Raw genomic sequence first — 12729 nt, forward strand, 5'->3', positions numbered from 1 at the left:
AAGAAAGAAAAGTAACTCAGTGCAGGGAATCCAGGAAAGTTTCTTCGAAGGAGAAATTTGTTTGTGTCCCTCCACATCCTGCTTTCTCACTGAGATTTAAAGGTTGAAGAGGAATTAGCCAGGTGAAGAAGGGGAGGTCTTCCAAGTAGACAGAACAGCTTGTGAGCCTTGAAAAAGTATAATGACTTGGAGGAAAAACAAGAGGCCCAATACCATTAAAACATGGTATCCAGGAGAGTGGAGAAGAGGCTGGAGAGGAATGGCGGGACAGATGGCATTAAGCTTCCTTTTATACCACGTTAATGGAGTGGGTCAGAGCATGACATATGCAGAAAATTATCTGAGAGAGAAGGTTCTAAGAAATTTTTTTAAAACAGCCAAAAAAGTCCCCCCTCAAACAAAACTAATTTTATTTCCCACTATGTTATGTGGGCTCATTGATGTGTATACTGTTTTACTTAACATTTTGGGAAGTAACTGCCTCTGACTTCAACTCAAGAAAACACTTTTTTGTTGCAAATGTAATCACTTTTTGTAATGGTGTCGGCAAATAAAAGGATGCTTATTATTAAAAAAAAAAAAAAAAGAAGGGATGTCTCAAAATAAAACAACTTCAATAATTTACTCTAAGGTGTCACAACTTCAAAAGGGTGCAAATCGTTCCTTCTGAATTTTTATAGCACTTTGTATCTTTCTTTTAGCACTTGTCACTTTCTGCCTGGAAGTACAATGTCTGTGTGTTACCTCTATTGGTTTACCAGCTCCCTCTGAGAATGAACCACCTCTTGTTCATCTATTTTGTAACACTATTTTGCCAGGCATGATGGCTCATCTCTGTAATCCTAGTACTTTGGGAGGCTGAGACAGGTGTATCACTTCAGCTCAGGAGTTCGAGACCAGCCTGGGCAACATGGCAAAATACTGCCTCTACAAAAAAACACAAAACTTAGCTGGGTGTGGTGATGCGTGCCTGTAGTCCCAGCTGCTCAGGGGGCTGAGATGGGAGGATCTCTTGAGCGCAGGAGGCAGAGGTTGTAGTGAGCCAAGATGGCACCACTGCACTCCAGCCTGTACAGCAGATTCTATTTAAAAAAAAAATTAAAAAAAAAAAAAGAATTATTTTGCAACCCACTCTTGAATAGGCAAGGCATCAAGAGTTCCTAGCACATAATAGATATTCAATAAATACTGCACAACATCATGAAGTTACATGACATACAAGTTGAAATTCTAGTCTTGGAGATATTCTAATCCAGATTTCTCAACCTTTGTGAAAAGTCTGATAAAATCTATGGACTCTCTTCCCAGAAAAATTCACCTACAGCAAATATTTTACATATAATTTCAGGACCCGCCATGCCTAGACGGGGAAGGCTGACTTACCCAAAGTCACAAGGCAGAAAAGTGGCAGAACAAAGCCTAGAACACAACTTTCCTTGTTCCTAATTCAGCAGACTTCCCACTACAAAGGAACAATTTTAGTAGGGCATTTGTTTTCTGTTGGGGAGCCTGCCTAATACAGGTCTGATAGGTAGTAGTGTTCTTCTCCTGAAATTCCTTACTCTAAGGACAAGCTCAGAAGAACATGGCAAGGTTAGTGGCTTCTAAGGCCCAAATACAGTGGAATTGGACCTTGCCAAGAAGAGAGAGGTAAATAGGAAATATGTGTGGTTGCGTGGAAGCATTAAAATCAGCTAAAGAACCAAGAGCTGTTGAAGTCTCCCCAAAATCTCCCCCACTGTACTGTTTGCACGAAGTGACAGGCAGATTGAAAGCCAGATCTTCTACCTTGCATGCTGTTTCCACCCCATAAGAAAATCCTCTGCACACACATAGAAATCTAATTGGAGCCAAAGAAATGGGCTAAATAATTTCATAATGCTTAGAACTAATACCCACTTATCTGTGATAAAGGATTCAAGAAGCACATAATTTATTTATTTATTTATTTATTTTTGAGACAGAGCCTCGCTCTGTTGCCCAGGCTGAAGTACAGTGGTGTGATCTCGGCTCACTGCAATCTCCGCCTCCTGGGATCAAGGGATTCTCGTGCCTCAGCCTTCCGAGTAGTTAGGATTACCAGCACGTGCCACTACGCTCGGCTAATTTTTGTATTTCTAGTAGAGATGGGGTTTCTGCCGTGTTGGTCAGGCTGGTCTTGCAACTCTTGACCTCAAGAGATCTGCCTGCCTCAGCTTCCCAAAGTCCTGGGATTACAGGTGTGAGCCACCACACCCGGCCTATTTTAGATTTGAAAATACAGTAAGAATCAGTTATCCCAGCACTTTGGGAGGTCAAGGCAGGGAGATCACTTGATGTCAGGAGTTCAAGACCTGGCCTGGTCAACATGGTAAAACCCCACCTCTACTAAAAATACAAAAATAAGCCAGGCGTGGCGGCACACGCCTATAATTCCTACCACTTGGGAGGCTGAAGCACGAGAATAGCTTGAACCAGGGAGGCAAAGGTTGCAGTGAGCTGAGATCATGCCACTGCACTCCAGCCTGGGCAACAGAGTGAGACTCCATCTCAAAAAAACCTAACAAACAAAAAAGAACCAGTTATTTGGCTGAAAATATCAATCTACCTCTACTTGCCACAACTCATTCACTCAACTAAACTGAATTATCATTTCCATTATGAAGTCCATAATGAACTAAGTACACTACTAGGAAGATTTTTTTAAAGTATTACAAATAATAAAATCAGGCCAGGCACGGTGGCTCATGCCTATAATCCCAATGCTTCCGGAGACTGAAGCAGGAGGATCACTTGAGGCCAGGAGCTTGAGACCAGCCTGGGCAATACAGCAAGACCCTGTCTCTATTAAAAAAATTTTATTAGATGGGCATGGTGGCGAGAGCCTATAGAACCAGCTACTTGGGAGGCTGAGGTGGGAGGATTCCTTGCACCTAGGAGATCAAGACCGCAGTGAGCCGTGATCATGCCACTGCACTCCAGCCTAGGTGACAAAGCAAGACCCTCAAAAAAAAATTTTCAAACCATTTGCTTTTTACTATGATAACCTGGCCTAGGGATAAGACTGGAAGTTGGCAGAAATATCTCCAGTCTGGAAATTCCAAACTAATAACTGGCAAGGATTAAGGAGGCAACTCTATCATTTCTAGCTCCAATATTATCCAAACTATACATGTCTGATCTTCAGGTTTTTGCAAAAGTTGCACGTTACCCTTTTCCAAAAGACTTCCCCTGCCCCTTACCTCTTCTGCTTTAATTAAGTGCTTGTATTTTCCAATGCCATGGGTGGGCTTTGTCTTGTAGGACCGACTGGCACTTAGTAGAATTCCACCTAAAAGAGAGAAAATAAGACAAACCTGTTTTTTTGTTGTTGCTATTATTGTTGTTTTTTAAGAGACAGGGTCTTGCTCTGTCACCCAAGCTGGGGTGTAATGCCATCTCATAGCTCATTGCAGCCTAAAACTCCTAAGTACAAGATAGTCTCCTGCCTTGGCCCACCCCCCACCCCCTGACCCCAAGTAGCTGGGACTACAGGCATGTGCTACCATGCCCAGTTAGTATTTTTTATTTTTTGTAGAGCTGAAGTCTTGCTATGTTGCCCAAGCTGGTCTGGAACTCCTTCCACCTCAGCCTCCCGGGGTGCCAGGATTACAGGTGTGAGCTACCACGCCTAGCCTGGACTACAAATTAAAAATATATATATATACACACACACACACACACACATATACACACATACATACATATATATATAAAACAAGGTAACCGTAAGGATTTTTAAAAATAATCTCGGAGTAGAAATCTTTCTAAGCATGAAACAAAATCTAGAAATCAAATATTAATAAACTTAGCTATATAAAAAGTTAAAACTTCTGTTCAACAACAACAAAAAAATAAAGTTAAAGAATAGATGACTAGAAAAAGTACAAAGCACATGTAACAGAGAAATGCTAATTTCCTTAACATACAATAACTATATTAAAACCTCTTTCTAAGCTCCTCTAGGGACACACAGATGATTTGAGGGGACAAATTCTCCACTGCAATACCAGGAAGATTTGATGGTAGCTGACCTCTTGTTGGTTTAAAGGGCCATAGATATTTATTGATCCTGGGCTGATTCTCAGTTTATCCCCTTATTCACTCCTTTTGGCTCCTAGAATATGCCCGATCCCCACTAATCTTTCTTTGAGAAATTCTCTCCTGATAAAGCCACTGGCAGTAAGGAGATAAAATACATTCTCAGAGGGTTCTCATCTCTTCTTGTTCCTCAACAGGCAATAATCCTTTTGAGGTTTTCTTTTTTTCTTTCGAAAAAAAATCCTTTCCCCTGCCCTTTTGAAGTTTTCTAACTGTGACTGTATAGAGAAAGAGACAGGCAGCAAAAATAGCCAACAAAGAGAAAGATCACAGAGCTCCATAAAGTCTTTTTTTTTTTTTGAGCTGGAGTCTCATTCCGTAACCCAGGCTGGAGTGCAATGGCACGATCTCAGCTCACTGCAACTTCCGCCTCCCAGGTTCAAGTGATTCTCCTGCCTCAGCCTCCTGAGTAGCTGGGATTACAGGCACGTGCCACCACACCCGGCTAATTTTTCTATTTTCAGTAGAGTCGGGGTTTCACCATGTTGGTCATGCTGGTCTCAAACTGACCTCGTGATCCGCCCGCCTCGGCCTCCCAAAGTGCTGGCACTGCAGGCGTGAACCACCGCGCCCGGCCATAAAGTTTTACAAAACATCTAACTTGATTTATTTGTGCTGATCTGAAAACAGCCTCCAACAAATATCGTTAAGTGAACAACAAAAAAAACAAACCGAAAGTGTAGAACAGTATATAGGTATGCTACTAATGGATTAAAAAAATTGGGTCTTGGCCAGGTGCGGTGGCTCGCGCCTGTAATCCCAGCACTTTGGGAGGCCGAGGCGGGAGGATCACGAAGTCAGGAGTTCACGACCTGACCAACATGGTGAAACCCCATCTCTACTAAAAATATAAAAATTAGTTGGGCATGGTGGCACACAGCTACGCAGGAGGCTGAGGCAGGAGAATTGCTTGAACCCAGGAGGCGGAGGTTGCAGTGAGCTGAGATCATGCCACTGCACTCCAGCCTGGGTGTCAGACCGAGGCTTCGTCTCAAAAAAAAAAAAAAAGGGGGGGTCTTTACATACACATACATTGTGGTAGACCCAGAGAGGTAGACCCAGATAGCTAGAGTGGTAGCATGTGTCCGTAGTCCCAGCTGTGGGGAAAAGAAAGAGAGATCAGACTGTTACTGTGTCTATATAGAAAGAAGTAGACATAAGAGACTCCATTTTGTTCTGTATTTGAGATGCTATTAATCTGTGACCCTACCCCCAACCCTGTCCTTGCAAGAGACATGTGCTGTGGTGACTCAAGGGTTAATGGATTTGGGGCTGTGCAGGACGTGCTTTGTTAAACAAGTGCCTGAAGGCAAGTATGCTTGTGAAAAGTCATCACCATTCTCTTAATCTCAAGTACCCAGGGACACATACACTGCTGAAGGGAAGGTTGCAGGGACCTCTGCCTAGGAAAGCTAGGTATTGTCCAAGGTTTCTCCCCATGTGATAGTCTGAAATATGGCCTCGTGGGAAGGGAAAGACCTGACTGTCCCCCAGCCAGATACCGGTGAAGGGTCTGTGCTGAGGAGGATTAGTATAAGACGAAAGAAGGCCTCTTGGCAGTTGAGATAGAGAAAGGCATCTGTCTCCTGCTCATCCCTGGGCAATGGAACTGGAACGTCTCGGTGTAAAACCGGATTGTATGTTCTATTTACTGAGATGGGAGAAAACCGCCTTAGGTCTGGAGGTGGGACATGCTAGTGGCAATGCTGCTCTTTATGAACTGAAAATGTTTATGGAGATGTTTGCGTATGCACATCAAGGCACAGTACTTTTCCCTAAACTTATTCATGTCACAGAGATCTTTATTCATATATCTTTCTGCTGACCTTCTCCCTACTATGACCCTATTGTCCCGCCACTTCCTCTTTTTCAAGATGGTAAAGATAATGATCAATAAATACTGAGGGAACTCAGAGACCGGTGCCTTGCCTCCCCTGGGCCCACTTTCCTTTCTCTATACTTTGTCTCTGTGTCTCTTTCTTTTCTCAGGTCTCAGAAACGCCTACAGATGTGGAGGGGCAGGCCAGCCCTTCACCAGCTACTCAGGAGGCTGAGGCAGGAGGATTGCTTGAGATCAAGAGTTTGACGCTGTAGTGCAAATAGCTGCTGCACTTCAGCCTAGGCAACATAAGGAGATCCTGTCTCTAAATTAAAAAAAAAAAAAAAAAAGGAAAAGAAAAGATGGGTAGAGATAAGAAACTGAAATCAGATCACGTCTCGCTATATTTTTGTATTCTAGAAGTTCAAGTGTTATAACCTAGTGGTTATGGACACAGGCTGTTCAGTCAGATAGACCTGAGTTTAAATAGACTCCCCACCTGTTACTTTCTGGTTACTTTCAGCAGAGTTTTTTGAGCTATTATTTCTTCTTTATTTATAAATGAGGATAACAAAGAGGTTAAAGGATAACATGTGTATGTGTGTCTATCTATATGTATGTGTATGTGGCATCAAGATATGGGCAGCAAGTCCTTCCTTGAAGAGGGATCTTCAAGCTGCTGTGGTCCTGCCCTTATTTCTTCAGGGTCACCACTCTGTGGGGAACTAAACACAAGATGGTGTGAAGAAGTCTAAGTCAGTGGTCCCCAACCTTTTTGGCACTAGGGACCAATTTCACGGAAGACAATTTTTCCACAGATGTGAGGAGTGGGGAAATGGTTTTGGGATGATTCAAGTGTGTTACATTTATTGTGTACGTTATTTATATTATTACATTGTAATATATAATGAAATAATTATACAACTCACCATAATGTAGAAATCAGTGAGAGCCCTGAGCTTGTTTTCCTGCAACTAGACGGTCCCATATGGGGATGATGGGAGACAGTGATAGAACATCAGGCATTAGATTCTCATAAGGAGTAGTGCTCAACCTGGATCCCTCATATGTGCAGTTCACAATAGAGTTCATGCTCCTATGAGAACCTAATGCCACAGCTGATCTGAGATGAGACAGAGCTCAGGTGATAATTTGAGTGATGGGGAGAGGCTGGGAGTGGCTGTAAATACAGATGAAGCTTCCCTGGCTCACCTGCCCCTCATTTCCTGCTGTGTGGCCTGGTTCCTAACAGGTCACAGAGCACTTACTGGTCCACGGCCTGGGGTTTGGGGATTCCTGATCTAAGTGACATCAAGTAAAAGTTTTCTTAGGCCTCTCTTTTCAGAAATGGGCTTCCAAGCAGGTTTGCTCTGTGTGAGGCCTATCAGAGACAGTCCTGGCTTCAGAGAACTTCCCTACATTTACAATCCACACTATTTCATCAAGACAACCCAGAAATATCATGGATCCCTTCCACAATATGTATTAGTCCACATTTACAATTTCATGCCAATAACTGTATAGACACTGAGACAGTTACAAATAAAATATGCTACTTTTCCCTTGAGATACTCGAGGTATACTATGAAAGGAAGATGGGAAAGCAGATAATCACCTTACGGTGTACTAAGTACTTTAATGGACATGTGAGCAATGTCATAGGTGCTCAGAGGAAGAAAAAAGTAACTCTGCCTTTGGGGTGGGGCTGCAGGGTGCAGGGAAATAGGTTCAGAAGAGGCAATAGCTGCATTCTTGAAAGCAGAGTAAGAGTTTACCATGTAAGGAATAGGGTGGTATTTTTGGCTAGAGGTTCCCAAAGAGCACAGAATATAACCAAGGTATCTTCCTGACTGCTGCCCCAGTTTCATCTCTCTGAATCTGACCTTTTGCAACTTTGGGCTCTAGACTCTCCAACCTGAGGACCCACCCATGGAGCTGATATCCAAATCTCTTTGATGGGTATACAGTGATCCTCAGGTCAGGGCCTTGCAAATGAATCTCACTGAAGAAGATTTTATTACGACTCAAAATAAGAGCTCCTAAAAAGCACTGAACTCTCCAAAGTATAATCATCCATTCAACAAATATTTATTATTACCTATCAGGGTAGGCAGCAACAATTATACCGCACAACCATATGAATGGCACACACCAGAGTTGTGCAGTGTACAACCAACCTAATATCCATGGCAGGCTCGACAGGTACCATGCATTGCCCTAGAAGCTGGGGCTGTAACAATGAACAAAAGCTAAGTCCCTGCAATACAGAACCTGCCACCTGCTGGGCGCGGTGGCTCAAGCCTGTAATCCCAGCACTTTGGGAGGCCGAGACGGGTGAATCACGAGGTCAGGAGATCGAGACCATCCTGGCTAACATGGTGAAACCCCGTCTCTACTAAAAAAAAATACAAAAAACTAGCCGGGCGTGGTGGCGGGCGCCTCTAGTCCCAGCTACTCGGGCGGCTGAGGCAGGAGAATGGCGTAAACCTGGGAGGTGGAGCTTGCAGTGAGCTGAACTGCACTCCAGCCTGGGCAACAGAGCAAGACTCCGTCTCAAAAAAAAAAAAAAAACAAAAAAACAAAAAACAAAGAACCTGCCACCTAGGGAGACAGACAATAATATCAATGCAAGGTGATAAGGGCTGTCTATAAGCACTGTTCCGGGGAGGGGCACACGAAGAACTTGAGTGTCAGGAAAGGATTCTTAGAGTGGGTGGCTTTTAAGTAAAACTTCAAGGATAAGTAGGAGTTAGGAGAAAACATGGTATAGGCAGAGAAAGAGCCAGAGAGAATTTTAAAGTAGAGCATGAGGATCAGGGTGGCAAGAGATGAACTTAGAGAAGACAAAGCTTAGGAAGGGCTTAATTATTGAGTACTAATGATATCCCAGGCACTGTGCAAAGGGTTGGGGACAAGGCCAATAAAACTCTGCTTATGGAGATTATAGTCTAGTGGGAGGAGAGAATCATTAGACTTATAGTCACAAAGTAAATTAAGATTACAAATTGTGGCCAGGTGTGGTAGCTCATGCCTGTAATCTCAACACTTTGGGAGGCTGAGGCAGGAGGATCGCTTGAGGCCAGGAGTTTAAGACCAGCTGGGCAATATAGAAAAGACCCTGTCTCTACAAAAAGGAAAAAAAAAAAAATTAGTTGCACATGGTGGCATGTGCCTATAGCCCTAGCTACTCAGGAGGCTGTGATGGGAGGATTGCTTGAGCCCAGTTCAAGGCTGCAGTGAACTATTATCATGCTGCTACACTCCAGTGTGGGCAACAGAGCAAGACCCTCTCTCCTATAAAAAGTAATTACAAATTCTGATAAGTGATAAAAACAAAAAGCACAGGGATGGCTATGGTGATACAACAGGTAGACCTATTTTTAGAACAGAATATCAGGGAAGGCCTCTGTGAAAAAATGAGATTTTAACTGAAACCAGAATTCAGAAGAAAATTATAATAGTGGTTATCCCCAGGGGGGATAGTGGGGCGGGGGAAGTGGCTAGAAAGGCAAGAGAGTTACTTATATTCCTTTGCACCTTTTAAAATCTGTTCCTTGTATACATGTATTATCCACTCAAAAATAAATAAATAAAATAAGATATTGGAAATAGAAGTGTACTGGATGAAAAAAATGGAGGATGGGGTGTTCCAGGTAGAGGAAACAGCATGTGTAAAGGCCCTAATGTAACACACAGCTTGGGACATTCAAGGAACAGAAAAGCTGTCAGTGTGACTGAAGCAAAGTGAGAGGGACAGAATGCACGTAAGATATGAGAGTGGGCTGGGCAAAGTGGCTGACACCTGTAATCGCAGCATTTTGGGAGGCTGGGGCGGGTGATCACTTGAGGTCATGAGTTTGAGACCAGCCTAGCCAACATGGTGAATCCCTGTCTCTACTAAAAACACAAAAGTTAGCCGGGTGTGATGGTACATGCCTGTAGCCCCTACTACTCAGGAAGCTGAGGCAGGAGAATCACTTGAACCTGAGAGGTGGAGTTTGCAGTGAGCAGAGACTGAGCCACTGTACTCCAGCCTGGGTGACAGAGTGAAACACTGTCTCAAAAAAGAAAGAACCAGAGTGAGTAGTGGTAGGAATCAACCATGCTGGGCCTTGTTAAAGGTGTGGATTTCATCCCGAACAGTCATAAGCTGGGGAGCACGTCTGATATATGTTTTTAAAAGATCATTTTGGTTGTTATGTGAAGTGAGTGGGGAGATTAGATTGGTAGCCCCTGCTAAGTTGTTGATCTGCACCTACACCCTCCAACATCCCTCTCTTCTATTCCTCCCTTGAGAACTGACAGATTAATCCTTTTAAAATAAAAATCTAATCATGTGGCCGGGCGCGGTGGCTCAAGCCTGTAATCCCAGCACTTTGGGAGGCCGAGACGGGCGGATCACGAGGTCAGGAGATTGAGACCATCCTGGCTAACACGGTGAAACCCTGTCTCTACTAAAAAATACAAAAAAATAGCCGGGCGAGGTGGCGGGCGCCTGTAGTCCCAGCTACTCCGGAGGCTGAGGCAGGAGAACGGCGTAAACTCGGGAGGCGGAGCTTGCAGTGAGCTGAGATCCGGCCACTGTACTCCAGCCTGGGCGACAGAGCGAGACTCCGTCTCAAAAAAAAAAAATCTAATCATGTTACTCTCATTAATTAACCCTTTATTTATTACACACACACAATTGTTTGTTTGCTTGTTTTGAGACAGGATCTTGCTCTGTTGCCCAGGCTGGGGGGCAATGGCACGATCTCGGTCACTGCAACCTTGACCTCCCTGGGCTCAGGTGATCCTCCCATCTCAACCTCCTGAGTAGCTGGTACTACAGGTGCGTGCCACCACACCAGGTTAATTTTTGGATTTCTTGTTGATACGCGGTTTTGCCATGTTGCCCAGGCTGGACAACTGTTTTAAAATATAGGTATTTACTATTTGTCAGGCACTATGCCAGGCACTCTAAAGACAACAATGAACGAGACAGAAGGTAAAATTTTGATGGTTTTCTGCTGCCCAAAGTTTGAAATTCTTAGGTAAGCATTTAAGGATCTTGATTTTATAATCTAGATGTAACTATTTCATCTCATTCTCCCACTCCTCTAGATTTTTTAAACCCTGCTCCCCAGCCACAGAGCTACACTTGCCATTCTTGCCACAGTTCTCATGCCTCTGTGCCTTCCTCGGGTGTTTACCCTGCTGGGACTACACCTCTTGGACAGTGAAATTCTACACAGCCTCCAGAGCCAGCTCAAATGTTACCATCTCTGTGAAACTCTTCTGCTGCCCTAAATATACAAAGATCAAGAGTTTAATTCATAGTAATAGCTCTACCATGCCTCCATTATATAATAAAACATTTTGTGTAAATAAAAAAGAAAACTTATATGTCAATCACTATCTTTAAGTATTACATAGAAACTCAATCATCTATCTGTAATTTCAAAAAGCAGAACCAAAAAGGATATTTGAGATAATGACACATCGTAGGTGAAAGTACTGCAAATGTTTGCCTCAGCCTCTTATCTACTGGAATTCCTTGGCAAGGAGGCATTTTAAAATTCGGTTTGGAGCAATTCCTATAATTAGAGCAGCTGCTTAATTAAGAAGCTGGTTCAAACCACTGTTAAATGAACCATTCTCCCCTTAAATGAAAGGTTTTGGTCAAATTACCAGTGGTTAAACTGCTTAATTAGCCAGTTGTTTTAATTATAAAATTTACAAGTTTGAAAGCCTCTGATTTCCAGTAAGTTCAACTGAATTCTTTTTCCCCTGTGTCATGTCAATAAGTAGGTTTCCTGCTATCACATTAACATTGTAGCCTCCTGAGAGAAAACGCAACTCTTCACTAACGAAAGACACAAAACTCCAGGGTTTCAAATGGAGGCTTTGAAAATCTTTCAGTTACCACAATTATAAGACATAATCACGCACTGACGTTTCGCACAGCATTCCCCTTTCCTTTACATATGCCAGAGACAACTGTCCTTCAATGTTCTTGTTTCTTAAACTGAGAACTAAACCCATCAATCCAGGATGGGGATAAACAACTTTGTTTTAATTATTTCTCATTCAGAATTGGGATAAGCATTTTTAGCAGGACTATGCAGGTAGGGAAAGAAAAAAATTGGGGTAGCCCCAGCCAAGAAGCTAATTACAGGTTATTCTCTCCCCTCAACAGACTGTAAGGCCCTCCAGGGCAGAAAAAATGCCATCACCTGGCAAACAGTATGTGCTCGGTAAGTGTATATTTATAAACAAAACAAAACAAAACAAAACAAAAATGGTTCTTAAGATATTTTACCAAAACAATCTGCAATGATTTGTCCCTGGCAGTTGCCCACATTTTTCAAAATTTCTTTTCAAATTTCTTTCAGCTGTTCTAATTATACTGAACTACTTGGATCTGAATATACCATGCTTCTCTGCTTCTACCTTTTTATTCATGCTGTAATGAGAGCACTCTAAGTTCCCTTCATCTAGTCTCTTTAGATCTAGTTTTATATATTTACTTCTGTCTATTTACATTTAAATCAATAAGAAAAAGGTGGTCACCACAATTAAGCCCCTCCTTGGATAGAGCAGCTGGAATGGTCCCCAGAGCCCACACACGGAGTGGATGGGTGAAGGCAGGAATGGGGCACTTTCCCTACTCTTGCTTTCTGAGTATCATTGTAATTCCATTTTGAAATTTCTGACTTTAAAGTTATCTCGGCCGGGCGCGGTGGCTCAAGCCTGTAATCCCAGCACTTTGGGAGGCCGAGGCGGGCGGATCACGAGGTCAGGAGATCGAGACC

The 12729-nt window shown here is 43.0% G+C and overlaps 1 protein-coding gene across 1 annotated transcript in view; it reads right to left on the minus strand.

Moving 5' to 3' along the window:
• The window catches only part of MRPL48 (mitochondrial ribosomal protein L48), an 84332-nt gene that overhangs the window by 37774 nt on the left and 33829 nt on the right, over window positions 1-12729 (minus strand). Inside the window, exon 4 of the mRNA XM_011996200.1 lies at window positions 3222-3310. Within this exon, the coding sequence (XP_011851590.1) occupies window positions 3222-3310 (89 nt within the window). The remainder of the gene's footprint in view (window positions 1-3221; window positions 3311-12729) is intronic.

The sequence above is a fragment of the Mandrillus leucophaeus genome, unplaced genomic scaffold (assembly GCF_000951045.1).
Source record: "Mandrillus leucophaeus isolate KB7577 unplaced genomic scaffold, Mleu.le_1.0 Scaffold504, whole genome shotgun sequence".
NCBI classification, from domain to species: Eukaryota; Metazoa; Chordata; class Mammalia; order Primates; family Cercopithecidae; genus Mandrillus; species Mandrillus leucophaeus.